The 24,723-nt window shown below is 44.2% G+C and overlaps 1 protein-coding gene across 50 annotated transcripts in view; it reads right to left on the minus strand.

Annotated features, from left to right (window-relative positions):
* LOC147708230 (uncharacterized) overlaps positions 1-24,723 on the minus strand; it is a 2,035,583-nt gene that overhangs the window by 857,101 nt on the left and 1,153,759 nt on the right. For all 50 annotated transcript variants that reach the window (XM_086926979.1, XM_086926974.1, XM_086926953.1 and 47 more), the window contains one exon: positions 5,406-5,450. In XM_086926979.1, the coding sequence (XP_086783105.1) occupies positions 5,406-5,450 (45 nt within the window). The remainder of the gene's footprint in view (positions 1-5,405; positions 5,451-24,723) is intronic.

Below are 24,723 nucleotides of genomic sequence, written 5' to 3' on the forward strand. Positions count from 1 at the left end.
CGCAGGTGGTCAGCCACTTGGTGAGGTTGCTGGCTGCTTCGTTGTGGTCCGTTGTGCTGGTCGGAGTGTTCTGGCTGAGGGAGGCGGTGAGCTGCTCGGAGGTGATCTTGCTCCAGCTTCGGCGGGGGACCTGTTGCGGGTGGTGGTGGGTCGTAGTTTTTCTGAAGCTGAAGTGGACGCAGCTGTGGTCGGTCCAGTGGAGTCCGGTGGCGTGGCTGAAGGAAATGTGCTGCTGGCGATTGAAAACAGAAGAGCAAGGCTTGCGAAGCTAGCAGTGATGTATGGACCAGAAGTAACTCAAACATAAAAATGATGAGAGCACCTTTGTCAAACCTCATCCAAGGACAAATGGACCGTTGTTATAACAACACTCCATAAAATACCGATGTGTATGTGACATGCAGAACACATGGAGTTTTTATTACCATCTTATGTTACAATGCACGAGGACAATGTAAGCCAGGTATGTTAAGCCATGGGAAAGTAAACTGTAACATGCTGTTGAATGTTACAACTGTTCAGAGATTAACCAAGTGAATTTCAAGTTAGTTGATTTTATTGAAATTTGACTTTGACTGACTTTCTCTGTTTGGAAATTGTTTTATTTTAGGTGTTTGACAGGTTGCAGATGTAGTACGGATTTCATTGCTGTAGTGTCTGCTGAAATCAGTGCCCCCATGTGCTTTTATTATCATTGATGTAGGGTTCACTCCGAGTTGAGACAACCCCTTATCCAATGTTTTGAGAGATTTGTTCAGTTACCAGTCTATTGATTAGTAAAGTGGGTGGAGTTAAATGTTTCACATTAGTCTGAGCAGGTGGTTGCCAGTGGGGTCCACCAGCACCCTTTTCTGAGGACCAGTCCTTATTTTTCTTCATCAGGCATTTACAGAGAGCAAGTCAGAGAAAAACACACATAGGGTAAAGAAGGAGGAAGAGAAAGACAGAAAAACGTTCAAAAAGAGAGAACACAGAACCCTGCAAGAAAGAGATGAAGTGGCAAGAAGTGTCTGGCAGTGGATTAAAGATGTTTAAGGTGGATTCAAGAATACACAGCCTTGATATTTGGACCGCCGACATTTAATAGGACTGACTGTGTGCTTCTGAGAAGAGCTTTTGGTACCAGCATTTATCCTTTTACAAATAATGCACTGATGATAGCTGGTCATTGTATTGCTGTATTAATTGTTTTCCTTGTGATAAGGTTTACTTTTTTGTTTATATGTATATAGTTTTATTCCTGGGTCAGAGTTACTTGAAGCCGTGCTAGGTCTGATTATGAATATGTTTTAATGTTAATGTTTGTATTATCTGTGTTGCACCGTGGAGCTTAACGTTATTTGGCATTTTAAGGGTATAAAAACAATAATACATTTAAAACCGAAAATAAGTGCAATGTCATCATATAGCAAAAATCGGGGTCTGTCCCGGGCACTGGGCCAGGGACAGACTAATTTTCATGTAGCCAGGTTCTGAGCTGGGATGGTGCAGTGAGCTAAAAAACGGTGATGGATCAAGCCCTGATCTGTTGACTGGGTACGAGTGTTCTGCTTAATTCAGATACTCTGTCCATCACCACCCCCTTTCCTGAATCGTTTGTCCACCATAAGCGTGGAAGGGTATGCTCAGACATGAGTCCCTTGCTCACTGCACCATCAGGATTCAAGCAAGCTGGGCTGAAGATGGCTGTAATGCCAGAAACCGGTCCCCGGAAGCTTGTTTCCTTTCCAGTAAAAGAATTGGCTTGGTAGTTTGGTCTGCCCTGTTCCCATGATGCACTGGGCCAGGGACAGACTAATTTGCATGTAGCCAGGTTCTGAGCTGGGATGGTGCAGTGAGCTAAAAAACGGTGATGGATCAAGCCCTGATCTGTTGACTGGGTACAAGTGTTCTGCTTAATTCAGATACTCTGTCCATCACCACCCCCTTTTCTGAATCGTTTTGTCCACCATAAGCGTGGAAGGGTATGCTCAGACATGAGTCCCTTGCTCACTGCACCATCAGGATTCAAGCAAGCCGGGCCGAAGACGGCTGTAATACCAGAAACCGGTCCCCGGAAGCTTGTTTCCTTTCCAGTAAAAGAATTGGCTTGGTAGTTTGGTCTGCCCTGTTCCCATGATGCACTGGGCCAGGGACAGACTAATTTGCATGTAGCCAGGTTCTGAGCTGGGATGGTGCAGTGAGCTAAAAAACGATGGTGGATCAAGCCCTGATCTGTTGACTGGGTACGAGTGTTCTGCTTAATTCAGATACTCTGTCCTTCACCACCCCCTTTTCTGAACCACACATTGACAGGCAAACTCACCCCCAGCTTTAACATTAGCAGATGATTCCGCACACAAGGTTTCTGCTATTCAAAAACCCCATTCGTAATCCAGACTATGTCTGCATCTTCGGTCTAATTATCCATTCTTTGAAATATCCATGAAAAAACGTTCTATTCAGTTAAATACCTAGGGTGACAGGCCCATCCTCTTTCATGACTAACAGGACTCAGAGCCTGATCTAACATATAAGTAGATATAATTCAGTCGCAGATGGTATCTATTGCATTATTGACAATGATGACCCCTCCCCAACAGATCCTACTAGAGATATTGCAAACTTCCTTGCTCCTAATCACAACCCCTTTGAGAACAGCTTTCTGGCAGTAACAACAGTTCTGGATCAGGGGGAATACATCGACTGCAAACATTTGTTGTGATCTGCAGGTCAGGAATTTGAAACCCAGCAGGACGAGTTCAGCATTCCATCATTTAATGTTAAGTCAATTGAGTGCCATTAACTTAGGACCCAGCAGCTCATGTTAGTTAAAGTATTCAGAAGTTAAACAAAGTGCTATATAAGGAGCAATGAGTGGCTGCCTTTATTAACATAAAGTGAGGACATCCGCGTGAAATTCATAGGGCTCTCTTTATAGTCATTAGCAGGCTGATGACACACAGCTATACATTAAAATCGTGTTGGTTCTCAACATTCATTATACCAATCATTCCTTTCACGCATACAACCCTACAAGTTATGTGCCTTAAAGAATTGCAACCCAATAAACAGCGGAATTTACACTCATTTGCAACAATTCCAACCTATTTCACATTTATACATGACTTTTCAATGTGAATGTGTGAGAATTGACAGCCCAGTTCAAGCACCTGAGAGAAGCGCCTCATCATCTACATTAGCAGATTCCTTCCCTTTCTGAGAACTATTACTAAGAAAACTCAAATTTCATAGTATCAGCTAATCATGCTCTTGTCATGCTAAACACTTTTTGGTTCATATATAAAGATGTGATGACAGTTCTCCATTTTTGTTTGTGGAAACTGACTTTGATATCTGCTTTTCTTGGGAAGTCAATTCAGCAACATGAGTCAAATGTATGACAGTTAAAAGTTAAAAAATGCATAAGCAAACCGTCTCAGACTAAACTCTAAGGCCATGCCCAGATCAACTTCACCCAGGGGTCTCTTGTAATTCACAAAGCAGCATAAAACCTAGTGCTTCAAACATCTCTGCATCAGAACTTCTAACAACAATTCCAGCTGTATCAATCTTTCCGGATCATTGAGATCACATTGTCTGCAAAGATATTGTGATCTGCAGGTTAAGAACTTGAATCCCAGCAGAGCCAGTTAAGCATTCCATCATGTAATGTTTAGTAAATTGAGTGCTGTTAAATTGGGGCACAGCAGCTCATGGTATTTATAGTATTTAGAAGGTGCCCAAGCAATGTACAAAGTGCTGTATGAGAAATAATTAGTGGTTGCCATTATTAACCTATAATGAGGACTCTCTGCCTTCCCCACAGATTCCAAATTCCCTATCCTTCTCCATTAACATGTAAATGCCTAATCGCTCCCCTTCATCTATGCATCCTTAATACAGCCTGACTTCCCCTACAGGACCACTTCAGGCAGTCAGATTCTTTACAGCACCTTGGCTTCCTGCTGGATCTAGTACTTTCCACCTTCTTGTCCAGCTGGAGGCATTTGCATTTTCTTTAAGAACCCTATGAGAATTGGTTAACCCTTCTACTTAGGCTTTTTGGCTCTACCATATTTGTGCCAGTCACAGGCCTGTGGGTGCATTTGTTCAGACGTTTTTGAGGCATGCCTCTGGTTGTTTGTGCCCTGCAGGTCACTGTCGTATTCCAGAAAGTGACCCAGGGACGCAACAGGCGTTTGTGCCCGCATTGCCCGCCCCTGGGGCATATTCGTATTACAGAAGAGGCCACAGACACTTGTGCGGTCCCTAATGTTATACCGATAAGGCTGGTGCACATAAAGTGCGTTACCTTTATTGCATGGGGCCTCTGCACCCACACCATATTACAGACGTGGGGGCAAAGGGAAAGAATCTGTAAGGAGGCGCACTGACAGTGCTCCACACCTGCATGCAAGGGGTTTTTCAATCCCCTTTAAAGTGCAGGAGGTTTGCCGTCTGCACTGTAAAAACAGAGAGCTGTAAAACAGTTGTTCCCTTTTTCAGCTGAATGCGCTGAACCAAGGCCAGCACAAGTTCACGGCTGCCCTGGGGGCAGCACAGTCATCCTAATAGGGCGCATTTTTATTGTTTACGCCGGGCACACTTTTTTAACCCCTCCCATGCTCATGACGAAACCGTTACGTCACAAGCCTCGGGTGGGCTGTGCTGGTGACGGAACGATTCCGTCAAGGCCCGCTCGCCATGCCTGCGCGGTACGAATTCCGCGCCTGCGCTGATGTTCTGAAGCACGGTGGGTCCGCGACGGAACCGTTCCGTCACAAGCACAGCTCATCCGCGTGCCGTGACGGAGCAGTTCCGTCACGAGAACGGGACCGCCGCGCGGCCCCGCCTCCCCCTTAGCACTGCGGCGGAATAGCAGCCGCAGTGAAGGGGTTAAAAGTGCGCCTAGCACAAACAATGAAAATACGCTTATTGTGTAATGTGGCCCCAAGTTGTTTTATAGATGTGAAGTGTAGCTGCTTGGTACCGTTTAAGGTTTTAGGACTATGATGAGGGAGGCTGCTGCAGGGGTAATAATACATTAACTTACTGGTAATACCCCGAGCCTGACCTTCCTTATCACTGTTGTTGGTCCAATACCAATGAGTGATCACCACATTTCCCATTGTGCATTCGTACTCGTACGGTATGGAGGAAATTAAAAACAGTGATTTGCAATTAACGAATCAGATTACGTTGTTAAACAATTCACACAGATTGTGTTACTGTGAATAATTAATAGGTGTACAGTTTGGAGCATCCTTGTATTCATTTTGTGCAAATACTTAAGTACATTTACATATATTACATTTCTCTCTGTTTTCATTGCTTTTACAAAAGAGCTGCCAATAAAAAATCAACGTTATTCTTTTGCATGTCTTTCTTCATGAAAATAGTTTGATATAGATTGGTTATTTTACCTGGCTTAGAAGTCTTCTCATTTTTGTTTACTTTCTTCGCAGGTGCTGGTGCAATAAAAAGAACAGAGTTACTTTTTGACAGAATTGTTTTAAATCAGAGTTCCAGCTACTTGAAAAAAGAGTTGTTTTATCAATTTAATATCTGCACATGTATTGGAGGTATTTTCGAATGCAAAAAACAGGAAGAGAAAATCGTTTTATTTCTTCGAGTTTGTAATAACGTAGAGTGCACTTGTTTGATTCTTGCGGATAGTAGTAAATATTGCGCTCATGCTAACTGGTCATCTAGCAATTCTACTGAATTTAAATATTGGGTGCAAACAGTGACCTATCTTCATAATCATGTTAAGTATTTATAGCGTGCCTCATTAACATAGAGATATCAAAAAGTAGAACACATCCTGTCTCCGAAAATGTAAAAAATTAAATGTGTGGTAAAACAATTGCAATTGGGAGAGGACAAACCATATAATAATGAATACTTGATCATGCTATCAAAAAGTACAGACACTTCCTTTTTTCCTAAATTGTCTATCCCTTCAGTAGCAGAAATGAAAATATGCTTTTTACAGCCAAAATGTGTGCCCTTTGATGTTTTCCCCGATAAAACTACACTGCAGAGTAAAATGAGGGCTCTGAGGGTTGTTTAAGGACAGTAGAATTAATTTTCGTATTTAAGAAGAATGTGCTATGCCAAATGTGAATATAGTAAGGGTCCATGATTTTGACTTTGAAAGAGGCTTTTCCTCAGAGTGGATATCCAGTCTATAGAGTCTTGTGCAGTCGTCGAGCTTCCCACTGGCCTTCAGATTAATTTAGGCAGTAGAACCCTGGGGATTTGGTATATGCGGATGCTACATGACATGAAATATTTACCCGATCAAACATTTTTATCTAGATTCTCTACTCATTTCACTGTCTCCTTTTTCTTTGGAATATTACAATATGGAGCCTTAATCGTTATGACGGCCGGATGTACTGTTATTTTAGTACTTAAATCTGTGTTCTGAAAACCATAGGAAAGAGGTGCGAGGTATTTTACCCATTCCATACTCTCCTCTTGGCTATATCAGAGATTATGAGGCATATTATCAAGGGGGTTTATCTCCGCTTTTTTGGCTTTAAAAGCCAAGAAAGCGGAGATAAAAGTATCTCCCTATTACCTAGCTGTCGCTAACACCAGTTAGCGACAGCTAGTAGGAGATGGCGACCATCTTGGGCCCCGCTTTGCATGTCAGTGAAATTTATCACTAATGACATGCAAAGTGGGCGTGCCAAGATGTTAGCGACTGGAAACAGTTGCTAACATCGCTATCTCCTATTACCAACTTTTGGAGATATTCGCGCTAAGCGCGAATATCTCCAAAAGCTAACACCTGCCCCAGAGCAGTTCTTAGCCATGTTATCCAATGGTAGGTGGATAACATGGCTAAGAGCATTAGCTCGGTAATGCATGAATATCGCTGACTTTTCAGCGATATTCATGCATTTCAGCTGATTTTTATCGCTTAGGAGATAAACCTTGATAATAGCAAGGTTCCTAAGCGATAAAAATCGCCGCAGCTCGGCGATAAAAATATTGCCGCTCAGCCAACATAGAGATAATTATCGCTAGTTATTGGTAATATGCCCCTTAGTGCTCCGTAAAAACCCTTTTCTAAAGTAATTAACCCATTCAATGGATGGAAAAAGTTTTTCTGAATGGCTCAATGAGTTTAGAAATGATTTCTAATTAGCAATTTTGAGGGGCTGTGCTTGAAGCATGCCTTGCAAGCTTAGAATTGGTATCCTATTTATCAATGGTTTGCGAACGTAATTCCAGTTGCAAACCATTGACGAGTTAACAACTAGAAAGTTGGGGTACTAACTCTGGCACAAAGGGAAATTTCCCTTGGAAATCATAGTAACATCTTCACCGGTAGTAAGCAGTTTCCCAGACGACTGCGGCCTACAATCACTGACATTTTTTTTTTTTTTTCAAATCAGCCTTATTTGCTTTAAGAAACTCAAGCTGCCTTAAAGAAAATCAATTTTGAAATACAGAGACGTCCATCTCCTGTCCCTTGCAGGCCGCCATCCCAGCTAGAAGGAAGCTTATGGAAGCAAACCACAATTTGCTTGCTGCTAAATGAATTTTAATAAGACATGTTATTCTGTGAATCCCTCTGAATTCCTATTTTGCAGTTGATTTAAAAATTATTCATTTCTGGTTGCAATAACTCAGTGAGCTATTTGCAACCGCTTTTAGTGCCTAGGGCAATAGTTAATCGAGCCGCAAATCCTCTTTCCAGGAAGGGGATTTTTAACTTGTATAGATGGTAAGTGTGGCCATGCAAACTGTGTATATATAACATAAGATATTTCCCCAAAGTTCAGACATCCATTGAAAATAAACTAAATGTAAAACAGCACAGAAATTGGTGGGAGTGCCCAGCCCACAAAAATGGGGCAGTGTATTTGTATTAATTGTTTAATTGCTATAAAATTAAGAATAGGTGGAAAGAAAATGCTGAGAGAACTTATCTAACCATATTATGTATATTAGAGGAAATACAGTTAACATATTGATTTATTGTATTCATTGATCCTTCAAGTTGGGCTGGAACGAATACACAAGAGAAGCTTTAGAACAGAAGTGCATTAGTAGCTGCCACAATGAATGATAAACTGAAGGAAGTGTTCTAGTCTTCAGATAGAATATTATGTTAAAGGCCCATTGCTAGACAAATACAGGAAGAAGTTAAGGAGTTCTATGGCAAAGGTTTGATTAAGTCTGATGGTGGAACATTCCTTTGTATACACCCCCCCCCCGCCCCTAGAATGTATTTATCCTTAATGCTTTGTCAATTGTCTAACCCTCTGTCATTGATTCTAGTCCATAAAAACAGATGATAAGGAAGCTTGTTTTTTCGAAAAGAAACTGTCATGTGGTCACATTATAGGCCCGTAGAAACATCAGCATTTTACCTGCTCATGTCTTTAAGTTGTCACAATGACATTTGACACACATTCGTTTGTGTAAGTAAGTAAGTATTTTATTAGCACAGTTAATAAAAACCAATGCAATACAAAAGTAGAATATATAAAAACAAGAATAAAATGACATGTATTTTAAAACCAACATAACATAGTCATTGCTGTTCTATTCGTGCTGGTAGTAAGGTGCATTGTCCTTTCGTTTTTCACGCAAAAAGTACTTTGGCAGTGGAATTAGTTTTTATTTTAAAAGCGGTTTAAAAATCGATTCTGGGCATTTTTTTTCCACTGCCTTTATACATTTTACCAGGCTGCAGCTCAGCTGGGGGTCCTGAGATGAAAAACAGGTGAGAACTGCACTCCTTCGTGTGTGAGTCCCATATCGAATGAAATGGCGCTTCAACAGGAGTTTCCGCTCATCTAGCAGTTTCTCGCAGGAGCATAGCAAGTGTAGCATGTCTTCTTGCGTAACGCCGCATAGCCGGCATAGCGTGCCTGCTTTCTCTTTTAACCAGTGTGGATAATGCTGAATGCAGGGTAACAGACCTAACCGGTACATTAGGAAGCACATTTTAGTAGTTTTGGCATAGCCCAGGCCGAGATAGTTCTGAGGAGCTTTTGCCGAGTACGAGTTTAGAATCATCCAGGCGTGCGTTCTTTTTGAGAAGTCAGCTTTGCTTGAACCCATGACAGTTGCTTGATTGACTTCTTGACCAAATTTTTAAGCGTTGTGTGATTTGTGGAGGTGGCCCAGAGCTGTTCCAACCCAGTATTTACAAGACTGTTTGCCAACTACTTGGCTGCTGGTGAGGTTGGATGCTGCTCTAACTCCTTCCATAGGTAGTCGTTCAGTGATCCTTTTGCGGATTTCCTCACTTTATCCCTGGTGCAAATGTAGGCCCCCTGTCTTGCCAGGAGCTGACGTTAAATGCCAAACTCCAGCCTAATCTGCGATGGAGAGGTTCGCTTGGGAAGACTGAAGATGATTCTATATGCAGCTGTGATCGTGCTGTCAATTGTTGTTGCGTCTCTGCCTTGCTGCACCTCGCTCCCGTAGGTAATTTTTGGCAGCAATTTGACATGGATAACTTGTACCAGAGGAATTAGAGAAGGGCCAGAAAGTTTGTTGTTCAGTGCTTTTAGAGAGATTGCCAATGCGAGACCTTTTCCTCTGATGCTTGATCTTTGCACATTGAATCGACCGCCATCGTCAATCTTCACGCCTAGGTATTTGTATATCGACGTATCTTTGATACGAAAGTTGTTCCAGAACCACGAAAGGGATTTCTTTTGCTTTTGCTAATCGTCATCGTTTGGGTTTTCTCTAAGTTTATTGTTAGGTCGTTTGACTTGGAGTAGCTCTGCGTCGTGTTCACAAGGTTTTGAAGCCCTACCTTGGTGTGACTTATTAGGACTATATCGTCTGCGTATAAGAGACATGGTAGGTGCAACCCTCCTAATTTGGGAGCATGAGAGTTACAGTTGTTCAAGATTGGTACCAGGTCACCTATGAACAGGTTGAATAAAGTGGGGGCCAGGACGCAGCCCTGCTTGAGACCCTTGTTGGTCTGTATGCGCCTCGACAGTGAGCCGTCCCCCACCTTTATCTGAACCCAAGTCTCCGTATGCAGATTCATAAACAAGTCCAACAGTGGTTTTGAGATCCCCCAGCCGTTTAGTTTTGACCATAAGAGATTCCTGTTGATGTGGTGAAAAGCAGCTTTGTAATCTATGTATCAGAAGTCTAGGGGCATCTTTTTTGTTTCTGCCTTGTCTATTAGCATGCCCATAGTTAGGATGTTGGTCATTGAGCCCACTGATTTGATAAAGCCTGTCTGAGTGCCTGGGCAGGATAATATTCTCTGAATTAGCTTTGCTTACATTTCCACTTCAGCATGGCAACATGAATGATGTTTTCATTTCTTTGATGGCAATACTTTAATGCTGCTAATGGTTTCCTATTGAATTATTCTTGTAGAGTGATACAGAATATACTGCGGGGCACATTGGCAAAAACCTCGTTAAAATTATCGCAGTTTTAGCGGCAGCAAACTGCCGCTAAAATGGCGATAATCGGCTTGCTAATATGCGTTATAGAATTCAAATAGAAGCCCAGGTTAGATGTGCAGGACATCTAACCTGGGCCTCTATTGGAATTCTATAACTCATATTAGCAAGCCCATTGCTGCCGTTTTAGCGGCAGTTTCCTGCCGCTGAAATGGCGATAATTTTAACAAGGTTCTTGCTAATATGCCCCTAAGTTTGTGTCAGTGGTAGTAATGTATTACTTGGGACTGCTTTATAAAGGACAAAAGAGCAAATGAAAGTAGAGATATGATGAAGTTGTTGAATGAAGAGTTAGGAGCAGTAAAAATGATTTTCATGCTGAAGATTCTTAGGACACTATAATAGTGAGATATTTACACAAGTCTGAGTGATTACAAAAAGTTACAGTTCCTAGGAAGATTTGTTAATCTTTTTTTCAAATGGTGCTTGGATTTAGGAGTCCTTAAGTAGAAACTATAGGCGGACAGAAATTATCTTTTGAACTAGCAAATGTGCTGACCATTGTTCGGGAGGATAGTGATTTTGTTACGCGTATTGACCTATCCTCTGTATATTATCAGGTGAAACAACTTCAAAATCCAGGTCTTCACCATATTTCAAGATATCTTTTCGAATGTATAGCTTTTGTTGGGAAACAGCGTTTAAAATGCAGACAGAACTACGCAGTGCCATTACAATGCAGGCACTACAACAAACGTGCTGTTCCCACGCGATCCATTACAATGCAAGTTCTTACAACAACTTACTTTAGGGAACGCATTGTTGGATTTTAAATCCAACACCTTCCCTACTGTTGCCTAGACTGGAGTTGGAATAGTAAAATACACTATTCCAAAGTCCAGTGCAACTCATTGTAATGGCTTGGGCTGTAATGGCGTGCATTGTAATGATACGTTCTTTGTAGTGCCCAAATTGTAAAGGCGTGGATTGTAAAAGCATGCATGAAAACGTAATACATCTCCTTTTGTTAGATACCCATTGATTTAGTGGTATCGCTGTCCATTTTCAGCATCTCTTGCACAGAACTCTGATGGGCTGAAGAGTATCATATTCTTCCAACCATTCTTATCTTTGTGTATGTGGAAGTAATGGAAATGGAAGTAATGAAAAATGCTCTGGAAACTTACATTGAGATCATTTGTAGGTTTTACAATATTGAATTGTTTGCAAGGAATGTAGGACCATGCAGGGCAATGATGAAAAAATTAGTGGGTCTTTTTTGGGGGGGGGCGGAGCTAGTGCGCAACCGAGATGGCTGCTTGAGCCGAGAGCTCCCCGTCTCACCTCCTATCCTGTAATAATCCTGCATGTTAGCCCTCCCTTGACTGCCACCGAATGCACTCACCGGGTGGCTGAAACTGGGTGGAACCTAGAGAGAACGATCCTGGCGTCTGGACAGCCTGCCTGACACGGTTGCTGACCTTAAGAGCGCTCGAGATTGTAGCGGGCCGCTGCAGGGGCGACATTGGCTGGAGCGCTTTGAGGTGACACTTCCCCCCCGTGCCCCTCAGAGTGGACTGCGCTGCTGCGGCGGTCCGGCTGCAGTGATGCCAGCGAAGGTACTATCCCCGGCCGGTGCAGTCTGATCTTTGGCCGCCGGGCGTGGTGTGACGTTGCTCTGGGGCCTAGCGCAGCCTACATTTGCCCTCAGCCCTGGATGGCCCACCCTGACGGAGAGCGGAGGCGGCTGGCGATAGGCTCCCCACCTCAAACCTTGGCGGACTTGGTGTGGCGGGGGAGTCCGGCGTTTCACCACCCATCTGTGGCGCCCGGCATGGGCCGGAGAAGCGGCGACGAGGGGAGGTGCTGTGCAGCTGGAGTGCCTGAGGACATAGTTGGAGCTGCGCCCGGAGTCGGCGCTGCTCGCCCGTGTTGGCGGGTACTTCGGATCCTGCGCTGGGTTCTGAGGAGTCGGTCCATCAAGGCGCTGTGGCGGCCCAGTGATCACTCGGGCTGCCCCTGATTGGAGCTGCGTGCCAGGTGGACGGAGCGGTGGAGGTGAGCCTGGACTGCCTCATGAATGCTGAATTGCAGGCGAAGGGGCGCTTGCCGTGAGGGGAGCTGTGAGGGTGCAGATTGAGGCGATTGCAACAAGCCTGTTTACCCTGGGCCGGCAGGAGGACAAGTGGGGGAACGCTTCCCTCCCCCCTCATTGGGAGAACACTGGCCATAGCAGTCTGCCTTCGGGGCATTGATGAGCTGAGGGGGTGCGGGGACACGACAACTGCACCCCCACGCCCGGTGAGCGAGGTGGCGACAAGCTCTTGGTCCCAGCATTTGTAACCCCACAGCAGGGTCAGTCTGTGGCGGCCTGAGAGGAAGGTCGAGGTGAGCCTGGGGGGGCCTGAGAAGTTGCGAGGGGAGTCCTGCGCATTGCCCCCTTGTACAGAGCTTGGCAGCAGAGACCGCGTGGCGCAATTCACGTGTAGGTGGTTTCCTGGACTAGTGCAAGTCTATTCGTGATCATAGCAGGTGGACATCGAGGTGAAGGTGCCCTGGAGGGCGTTGACCGCTGAGGGCAGGGACCCCATAGATGTGGAGCATTACAGGCTGTGCGTGCGGTGAAATGAGGGAGTGAAGAGTCCTGAGCTGCGAGATCTTGGGGACCTGAGGCAGAGCCTGTGACACCTTGCGGAATAGGGGATTGTTGTTTGTTTTCCCCCGGCCTCTCCCCTTTACATATCTGGGCATTGCCATCTTGACTTCTGGGGGACGGGAAGCCTTAGAGGGCCAGTGGTGGTCTGGTCTCACGCACACGTGCTGATCCGGTGAGGCAGAGGAGAGACGGCGCCATACAACGTACTGCACGACGACTCTGGTAGCTGCTGCCACAGGGCTGGATCATATTGTTGAGTGGCCGGTCCGATCTGGGGAACCATCAGATCGAGCTGTGGATAGTAGTCCTGAAGCGCGGTGCGGCCCTGGGTCCCCGGTCTCCCTTGTAGCGCCCTAGCCGCCGGCCGATTGTCACTACTAGCCTGCCCTGATCGTTGGCTGAATACTGGGCTTTGTCGGGATGGGGCGCACGGATAGAACACAAACGAAGCTCTCCTTTGACCCGAAGGGCACCAGGCCTGGTGACACAGCGTCCGGATCTGCCCAGGGTGGCCGGGACCCGCCGGAGGACCCCCCCAGCAAGATATCCGAGGACTTTTATTGGCAATGCAGAAAAGTCTCCAGGGGGGAATAGCCTCGCTGGGCACTAAAATGGATGTGCTCACTTATCGGTTGGACCGTATGGTGGAGAGGCTTGACAAGCAAGCGGAGCGTCTTGACATGTCTGAGCGCAGGCTCACCGAGGTAGAGGAAGCCCAGACCTCCTTAGATCTCGATAACAAACCGCTGAATAGGGCGATGCAGATGCTTCAGGACAAAACAGAGGATTTGGAGGCTCGTTCTCGGCGGTGCAACCTCCGCATCACAGGCCTGCCAGAGTCCACTTCGACCGGAAATATGGAACTCTTTATTGAGAAGCTCCTAGAGTCCCTGTTAGGCGACACTGCCTTTTTTGCCATGTTTGTGGTTGAGCGGGCCCACCGCTCGTTGGGACCGAACCAAAGCCGGGGACTCTGCCGCGGCCGATCATCGCTAAGTTGCTCAACTACAGGGACCGAGATGTGGCACTACGGTTGGCGAGAGAGAAGCAATCGCTCCAGTATGAGGGATCGACCCTCTCATTGTTCCCGGACTTCACTGCTCCGGTACAGGAGGCAAGGCGACAGTTTATACCAATGAAACGACAGCTGCGTGAAATGGGCACGGACTATGCGATGTTATACCCTGCAAAGTTAAGAGTCAACAGACAGGGGAAATCCATGATCTTCACGGATCCTAAGGCCCTACATAAGGCGATGAAGGAATGGCGGAAGGAGTGCCGCTCTTCCCCGAACGGATTGGACACCGCTGCGGGAGGCTCCCTGGATGATCAGGACTAGTGACGTTTCCTGCAGATAAGCACTATGTTTGAATTGTGTTGGGGAGCGGGTGGTGGGGGGGAGGGGTCAGTGGGAATGGAGCGGAACTGTGTGCTGGACTGTTTTACAAATTTGTTGGAGGGTTCCTGACTATAGTTTACCTGCAGATGGGGGAATGGGCTGCTGGGTGCCGGGGGCGCAGTAGGAACATTGGTATGCACTGGTGGGGGCGCTCGGATCAATGGAGATACATTATCTATTATGTTCCAGCAGGAGTCTGATCTGCTGTGCTTGCATCCAGTTGAGCTGTTTGTTATTGACGCTTTAGGCCTACTGGCCACTCTTCGCGCCCTATGTGCCCTACTGGGGGGTTTATTTTTTAAATGAGTGCACAATTATTGTCGCCTACTCTGGTGCGCCCTACGATAGCGGTTTTGGTTACATGCCTAATGTCGTTTTTTTTTTTGTCGAGACGGGGGAGGGGCGGCGACTTTTTGATTTGATTTTGCAGTGAGTTTGCATATTGTTGGTTACCTTCGCTCCTGTGTGTATTTCACTGTGTTTGAATAAGTTTTGTTTGGTGGGGAGGGGGCTGTACGGTGGTCTTGAGGGGTCTTTATTGGGGGGGCCTGGGAGACTAGAGAATAGCTGATGGGGAGTGGGGTTGTTTGGGCCTAGTTGGGGATGGGCAGGTGTGTGTGAAAGTGGGAGGGGGGAAGGGAGAGTATTACATTGATGTATTGGCACGAAGAGGGGAGCGTTTGCAGTTGCAGGGTGTTTTTTGTATGTTATCATGCAGGACTGGGACACGACACAGGGTGGGGATGTTCGCTCAGACACTCTTAATGGCACAGGCATGCACACTGCGGTAGATAGTATGCCCACAACTTAGGACAATTTGGACACTCTCAAATTAATGATCTGGAATGTTCGAGGCCTTAATGACCACAGGAAGGTCTGTAAGGTGTTGCAATACTTTGCGCGACATAGTGTTGATGTAGCATTGATACAGGAGACGCTGACGCACTTACACCCAGACAGCCACACACGTGACTCATGGTGAACTGTACACAGGTGCTGGGTGTAGTTATGTGTTAAGACAACCACATGGGTTCTATGTTACATGTACATGGACATTTTGGCATGCTGGCCTTTTATGTAGAAAAATAGGTATTTGCATAAACCGTAAGGAGCCTTGTATTGATTCATGTATTTTTACATGTTTAGATTAGTGTTGGGCTGCTGTTTTTCCATCCTATTTTCTTTTAGTTTTATTCATCTTCCTGTGCCTGGAAGAAGGAGTTTGTTTGAACGACTACTTTACACAGAAACATGCATCAGTATTGCACCACAGCTGTACAAGCACCAAATTAATGTATTTTTCTATTAATGTGATGTAGGCTTCTTCTTTTGTTCGATATCTGAAGTTGATGAATTATCCCAGAGTAGAATGTATAAACAGGAACATATGTCCTGCTATCTATGAATATATTTTTGGGTCTGGTTTAACCATACATATGCTCCTTCTAATCTGCAACATTGTATGTTTTAGATTTCCAAATGAGTCTTGTACATGATTCAATATGGTGCTATTACTATGCTGATTACATATTTTTTAATGATTGCTTTTTCATGGTTTATAAGGTATTAGTGGTATGTATGCAATGTGGGAGTATGATATGTACTTTTCATTTAGTGGTTGGGGGATATGACAGCTAGTATATTATATTACATTTGTATGGTTAAATCATGTTTCTGATATTCTTATATCTTTATAAAATTATTCTTTGAATAGATAAAAGAAATGAAAACTATGCCACTGTAACAAGTTGTGCTGTTCTGTCGCAGTTAGACTTGTTAGTGAGTGGTCAGTCGAGATGGGTTGTTTCAATATTACCAGTACTACCTAGGGTGTGGGTGGTAAAGCGGTCTCCAGGGCTTGTAGCACTGGTTGTGCCACCCTAAGTAACCCAAGTAAACTGTCATTGAAGACTGCAGGACCAGTCTAAACTGCTCGAGCTCGACTTTGCCCTCACCATGAGTGACAAAGTCAATGCACCATCTCTAATATTTGCAAGTCACCGTAAGGAAGGCCTCCTAAAGCCAGGTGGCAGGGCGCCTTATTTCAAAGGTGTGAACATGTTAGTGCAAGTTTATTTACTCAATAGTGTTCTTTACTATTAAAGGACACAATAAGTCATAGGCAGTCAATAGGATAACATGGGCTGGCACCTGGATAAACCTGAGGCTTGTAGATACAATATGGTACTGCTTAAATATGTCATGTTTCATATCAAACAACATGCCTTCTTACCACTGACACAAATCATATGTTGAGGGTGATGTGGCATGCACCCAAGTGGGTACCTTACAGATTGCCCACCTGGGTGTGCTAGCTTGTCTTTGCTGTGGCAGGCAATCCCACATTTCGCACATTTGATGCCACCAAGACAGGATTCTGATCTCCTGCCAGGCAGTGTGATCACTTTCTGGAGTCGGGAACAAAGGCTTGGGCAGGAAGGTGGTCGCTCCTCCCTCCTCCCACACAGGCTAGTGCAGTGGCACAGCAAGGCTGTGAGGTTCAAAGGATGCACCACCTCTGATATGCATCAGGGCTGATTCCTAAAGGAGGAACCAGTCCTTCCTCTGCCCCATGCACATTGGCACCTGGACAGGCGGTTATTTAGTTAGTCAAGGAGGTACACACTCCTAGAAAGCTAGCCACACCTCCAGGTTGAGCAGACTGAACTTTGCACTAAAATTTTAATTCTGCCATCTTTAGGCATGGCAGAATAGGGGGCTCTGGGTAGAAATGGTGACCCACCCCCCGGATGTGGTGACCTCAAGGGCTATAACTCATTGGCTACTTGCACCCACAACCCTAACTCACCAAAATCTAGGATTTAGGGGGTACCCCTAACACCAGAACCTGCATCAGAGAGTACAGAACAAGAGACCTGTATCAGAGACAACATAACTTGCACAAATAAAAAGAGGGATACCCTGCACATGTGGCAACACTCTTGTACCAGCCTGACCAAGACTTACCCTAGGCTATCCCTTTGTTCCGCCAGCTAGAGGGACCCCTGTGGAAGCCTGAAGCACCCTCAGACTTGCCTGCACTAGTCCCCCGCAAACTGCACAGTTAACAATTCCTCCCATCCGAAAACTAGCTGGTCCATGGGCCATCCAAGGGATTGCCCAAATCAGATATTCTAGTGCATTGTAGGAACTCCAATCCTGCCTTCCACAAAGGTAAAGGCAGCTACTGTGTTCCCCAGGACCACCGGACGTTGAAGCTGCTTTCTCTCCTACTTTCCTCTGCCAAGAATTATTGGCACCAGTTCGGCAACCGACCTCCTTACTCTATGCTGTACCTGGAACAAATTCCATCCGACCTTCAACCTTCATCAGCAACCACCCTGTTGTTGTGTTTTTGCATCTTTTCCCCCACAGCCCCATTTCAGTGGTAAAAGCAGCTCCCCTGCTGCTCCCATTCAGCACCAGGGACAACCAGGAAAACTCTGCACCCGGCTCCACGGGCCAGGTAAAATTGAACTGACTGTTGTGTCTTGGTCCTGGGACCTCCCTCACATTTACCCTGCAAGGGTACCACTCAACTCAAATTACAAGTGACCAATTGTTACTAGTGGTTTTTATCATTGACTGCAATAATAAAAGTTCACTGTATTATTTTGCACTTATTGTATATTGGTTCAAACATCTATACCTCCGGTTATATGTATGCTATTCCGTTCATTATGAGATCTGAATTAAAATACCAATACACACATTTTTATAAATGGGTGTCAGATTTCTCTTGAGTCGTGTCATTTAATTATCACCCATGTCGGTACTCTGAAATACTTAACACATGCCTTGCTATTAAAGCCTGACTGCTCTTTGCCACACTACAAGGACTGAGCTAAAGATTTATTAGTGTGCATCAAAGGACCATCTTTGGAGTAGTGTGATAGTATTACATGGTGAGGTCTAACCCCCACACCAAGGAATACTCCACTTTCCTGCAAAAGAGGCAACAATTTTGTATAGTATTGTTATATGCATAGCACTTTCTGAACTCTTGAGAGGCCCAGTGTGCTGACCTGGCAGAAACATTGCTTTGTTTTGTTTTCTTAGTGCTTTGAACCAATTTACAGGTGCTATCTAAACAGAAACTGAACGAAGAAATGATACATTTTGTTATCAGATTTTAGAAATGGCTCTAATTGATTCCCCATCCTTTCGAAGCCTGTCAGCTTTCCTGAACCCAGGTAACATTTGTCTTGAGTGTAGTGTATTGTGACTGCTGTAGGCTGTTTGTACTGTGTAGTTCATATGGCCGTTTCTTTCTACAGAGAATGTTCTGAGCTTAATTGGCGTACCATTGGGCCTTGCAACTGCCTGAATCCCAGAGTTTTGCACCTCTCAATTGTAGCTTTCATAATGTCTGTGTACTTTCTTAGCCCTATCTTTTATGTGGCCTGTATGGTATATACACACAGACCTTGTGCCTTGTGCGGCCATGACTATCCACACACTTCTCCCCCACACCCATGAGTAAGCACAGCTTCATGCTTGCTTATGACATAGATTCAGCTACACCCACACAAAACACATTTCAGACTTGGCAAGACTGCATTCACACATTTCTGTCCATTAAGTAGAATTCAATGCTTAATCAATCTATCTCACACTCATTTTCTCTTGAAATACATGCAAAGGCACAGTAACTAAACTTATGAAGAGTATAACCCTGGTCTTGATGTATGTCATCAAAAAAGTCCCAACATAGGCCCACAACAAACTTGCACTGCTCCATCTATGCCTGCAAAGGAGCAGCATGCTACCACTTTACAAATGCTCTTTGGTGCTTCTTTAGAAGTATAAAGTATTGTAGTATTACAGTTACAATATACTTCAAAAGTGGTTCTTAACCTTTTGACCTCCGAGGACCAACAGTTAATCATTACTGTAGCCTAGGGACCCCCACTGATTCATTATAGTAATCTGGGCACTCTCACCGAGTCATTCCTCCGCCTGAGCATTTTAAATTATATTTACTGCAAAACAATATACAAAAAAACAGAAACACACATTCATCAACAACTGCACAAGTGATTAAATACTTTATTTAATTCAGAAGCAATAAAACATAACACATTTAAGTTTACTAGAAGATTGGAAAATTTCTAAATTAAATGAAAACCTGTCACATTTCAACTCTCATGGTTCATACTACATTCTGTTTGATGCACTTGGACTTCTCCCAAGAATCAATCTGAGGACACTAACTTAATTTTAGCCCTCAATTTCAAATTCCTTCACTTTTACAGAACATCTTAACATTTGCAATTGTACAATCAATCAATCAATCAATCAATCAATCAATCAGAGTCTTATAAAGCTCGACTACTCACCAGTGAGGGTTTCTAGGTGCTGGGTGGTGGGTGGTGGGTGGTGAGTCGATGGGCTGGGCCTGCAGTTCACTCAAAGACACAGGTCTTGAGGTCGTCCCTGAATTTCAGCAGCAATGGAGATTGCCTGAGGTACAGATGCAGGGAGTTCGAGAACTTCGCAGTTAGATAGGAGATCTTCCTCCAGCCGTGGTCTTGCAGATCCGTGGGACAGTGGCCAAGGCCAATTGGGCGGAGCAGAGATGTCAGTTGGTTAAGGTACACAGGTCCGGCATTGTGGAGGGCTTTGTAGGTGTGTGTAAAAAGCGTGTTGATCGGTAGCCATTGAAGGTCTTTCAGGTGGACAGTGATGTCGCTGCAGCGTGGGATGTTCAGGATGAGCTTTGCGAATATGTTCCGAAGATTGTTTGGGAGTTTCTGGGTGGTGCCAGCATAGCGTGTGTTGCCTTAGTCAAGTCTGCTGCTGACAAATGCATGGGTCACAGTTTTCCTGGACTCGGTGGGGATCCACTTGAAGATCTTGCAAAGGAGGAGGAGCGTATGGAGGCAGGAGGACGAGACTTTGCTGATTTAGCGATTCATTGAGACAAGGAGTCTAGGATGATTTTGAGGTTTTGTGCATGGTTCGCGGGAGTGTGGGGGGGTCAGCACACTGCGGGCTACCAAGAGTCATCTCAGGTGGAGGGGGAGGACCTTAGAGTGAGGACTTGTACATTTTGCTTTTCTATTTATATGCACTTCACTAATCTGTTAATATTATTCAATTTTCTAAGCAGTCGTGGATCCCCGGTTTAGTCTTCATGTAGCCCTAGGGGTTTCTAGACCCCATGTTATGAACCACTGCAATACAACAAACTCAACCCCTCCAGCACTGCAAGGCCATAATAATGACAATACAGAGCTAAGCAAATTGCTATCTACATAATCAATTCTTGCCTTCTATAAATGTATAGACTTTGTTGAAAACCGAATTTAAAGTTATGTTTTTAATCCTAACACATGTGCAAATGTTTGCACACAGATCAAAACTCTGGCTTGTGCATCAATTACCACATCCCTCAATTTGCTCCTGATATATTTCACCAGAAAAAGCCTGAGGATCTGTGTCAGGATATAAAGCTAAGACGTGAATGCAGAGCATGCAGTACTCAGTGTGGTAATTAATCATTCCACATGTTAGGTTTCATTCTGTGGTGGGAAACTCATGAGAAGTTATGTTACCCATTCAATACCCCACACCGGGTCAGCACTAATTACTAATCACCCAAACTCTACATAACTTTAAGCCATGGCCTCATACTCCAAAGCTGTTTTGGTGCTTCATTCATGATTCTATCCTTACAGATATTGCTTATAATATATTAGTCTCAGCTAGGTATCATAAAGCCCATCTAGTTTGTCAATTTTCTTAACCTGCTGTAAGCACATAACCTCTAATACAGGGGTCTCCAAACCGGTCCTGGAGGGCCGGATCCATGCCAGATGTTTTGGATATCCCCATTGAGATACATGTAGTTATTTTAAAAATCTGGCATGGATCCGGCCCTCCAGGACCGGTTTGGAGACCCCTGATTCACATGGTCACTGGATGAGGAAACGATATCCCAGGGTGGCATGGAAAATGAACTGAAAACCACTGTAAACAGGGGATTTCCAGCTCGTTTTTGGAGGCCATTAATTGCTGACGTCCATTAAAGGGTGTGAAAACACCATAGATACATCACCACCTCTTTGTTTGCCATTGCAATATCATTTTATATTACAATCAGAGGTGTGGTAGTGGGTTGTGGATGAGTGTGTTTGGGAGGATGAGGGAGAACCCACCTATTGTATCCATTTCCTGCAGTACCCGGCTCTATTTTTTCTATTGCATCATACACAGAAAATAGGTAACTAGATAATCAGTGTTATGCATAGGTATTGATGATACATAAAGACCACTACACTAACCTGACGAGTCAAATTCCTTTCCTACTTTAACATTGTGGATTATGCTTAGAGGGTTATTTAGAACCTGTTGGACAGTCCATAGATCTGGCAAGGAGCTGAAGCCATGCTCCCATCCACTCAGTCAAAGGACTGTTCGTCCGATTTAGAGATCCCCTTCCTGCCTGGATGGTTAAAGCAAATACTTCTATGTTCATTTCTCAGAGTGCATTGAAATAAAGATTTAGATATTGCTTTAATGAATGCCTTGCGCTGGTGTTCACTTAGATGCTGTCTTTTCCAAGGCAGTACACACACACTCCCCTTGACTGGGCATTGCATCACTGTGTCCCGACTCTCTAACATATTGTAGATTAACTGAAAAAATACATGTGAAACCTTATTCAGCTGTAAGCTAAGCCTGGATTTGTCAGCAGCAGCATACCTTTGATACCATGTGAAGTATGTTACCAATGTAAAATCACTGCACAGTTAAAAACAGGTTTTGCACTACTTGTTCCAGTGTTATATTAACCAACTTGTAAACATGTTGTCTGCCTGGTGCCTCTCTTTTGCCGCATTCAAGCTGTTCCTTTCTCTGCCCTGGCCAGGCAAATTGCTACGATATGCATAGACATTTAAGAACAGCCATTATAGAGAATATAGCCATTCTTCCCAAAGGGATATTTGAGTGACAAATGTTACAATTTATAATGCTTAGTGCCCTTAACCCCGTCCATGCGGCCGCGATTCCCCTGGTGTGCTGTAAACAGCACGAACAGGGGCGGGCCGTGACGAACCCCAGCCGTCATCAGCACACGAGCACCGTAGTGCATGACGGCTGGGGTCCGTCATCAGCATGGAAGGGGTTAAAGGATTTTAAAATGAACACTAGCATTTTAGTACTGGGATCTTTAGAACATTTTTTTTTTAAGTCTGGTTGTTATAATTACATATTCTATTAAGTGCCACTATTTCCGTCTCAGTCAGTCAGTCAAACATTTACTTTATTTGGTTAATCATAACCATAAAGCATACATATACAAAAAGACTTCCATAAAAAAAATATTAGCAAGTTAAAGTTCATTTAAATAAAATGTATCTTATTGTTCATTAAATTAACCACTTTGTCTCAGGCCTTATCTGTAATCTGTTTCTGCTTTTTAAAACTGAGACTCTACAAAATTCATAAATTTTACCCCGCGGCATGCTAAAATGTTTGAACCTCCTCCCAACCAGCTAATCACAGCTTGCCTGCAGGTGCGAATCTGTAGCATGTTAAAAATTGGTTTCAATAAAATTTTTCTCTTTTCTTTTAAGGGAACACATGTACACAGGAGATGGCACAGAGTCTCACTGTGATAATCACATAGTCTGCATCTTTGTCCCTGATATGTGTCCTTCCAAGATGGAATCCAGTCTTTGGAGGAATGGTCACCCATTCTGAGGGCCATGTATTTTCTTTTTAAAGATAGCCTAAAGTGCGCCATGAGGTACGGTTGTGGTTTTAAACATTTGTACGAATTTAGGATAGTCCATGCGTGTCGTCGTTTGGCCAGGGTCTTTTTGTCTTCAACCAAAGAGAGGGCTTTTGTATTTAGCTTGCAAATCTTTTTAAAGGCGGCTTCTTCTGGTGGGTTCTTCCAGATCTCCACCATTTTGAGGGTTTCTAATGATGCTCGCAGGTCGTGGCCCCATGAGTTAGATTCCTGTTGGTCATGTTGTTTTTTGATTTCTTGCCAACATAAATTATTTAAAGATCCTGTCTCTGCCATTCTCAGTTTCCAGCACCATTTCACTAGTGCTGCTTTCCTTTGGTATAATTGATTTTGCAAACCAAATTCCAGCCTGATTTGGGCCGGGCCGTTGCTTTGTGTAGGAGAAACACGGATTTATATATTTTTGTCTGTAGGGTATTTAAAATGTCTGATTCTTTTCCGTGCCATATTTCCAGTCCGTATGAAAGAGTGGGTAGAACTTGGGCTGCCATTACTTTTAGCAGATGATCGTATGAAGGGCATTGCAGTTTCTTTTGGAGAACTTTGTACGCAAAGCTCAGTGATTGTGCTTTTGCCGCGATTATTCTTTTTGGAGTTGAAAATGACATGTTTTTGCTTATTGTGACCCCTAGATATTTATACGCTGTTACTTCCTCTATGTGTCTGCCATTAGTGAACCACTTGAAAGATCTTTTACTGGTGCTTGCCAATCTCACCACTTTTGTTTTTTTGATGTTTAGTTCCAGGCCTTCTCTCTCAAAATAATCTGTTAATTCCACTATCGTTCTTTGTAGGCCTATTGGTGTTTGACTTAAGATTGCAATGTCGTCCGCATATTGGAGGAATTGAATACTTTCGTTTGCCAATTTAGGCGGGTGTCCATTCACGTTCTTGAGTTGATCTTTCAAATCGGCCAAGTATATGTTAAAAAGGGTTGGGGAGAGCACGCAGCCCTGTTTAAGGCCGTTGGTTATTTTTTGTTCTGCCGATATTCTTCTTCCGTCTCCCAGTTTTACTTTTGCCCATGTTCCGCTGTATAGTGCCATTATTGTTTCCAATAATACTTTCGGAAGACCCAACTGGTCCAGTTTTTTCCATAGGCGGCTTCTGGGCACTCGGTCGAAAGCGGATTTCAAGTCTATATAGCAGGCTATTGATCCGGTCTTCCTTTCCACTGCACCTTCGATTAATAGTGACAGAGCAGACAGATTGGTTAAACAGCCCATGCCTTCTCTGAAACCGGTTTGGAATATGGGTATTATTTTGTTGTCCTTTGTCCATTGTCGTAGAAGGGACAGAATACAAGATGAAAAGAGCTTTGCCTCCACGTCGATTAGAGCTATTAATCTGTAGTTCCCTGGTTCCATTCTACATCCACCTTTGTATATTGGATGGAAGATGTTTCCTTGCCAGGACGGTGGGATCTTTTTTTCTTTATGAATGTAATTGAATAAAGGTGTTAGGTATGTTGCTCAGAAGTCAGTGTCATATTTGAATAAGGCATTTGGCATTCCGTTCA

Source organism: Lissotriton vulgaris, chromosome 6 (assembly GCF_964263255.1).
Source record: "Lissotriton vulgaris chromosome 6, aLisVul1.2, whole genome shotgun sequence".
NCBI classification, from domain to species: domain Eukaryota; kingdom Metazoa; phylum Chordata; class Amphibia; order Caudata; family Salamandridae; genus Lissotriton; species Lissotriton vulgaris.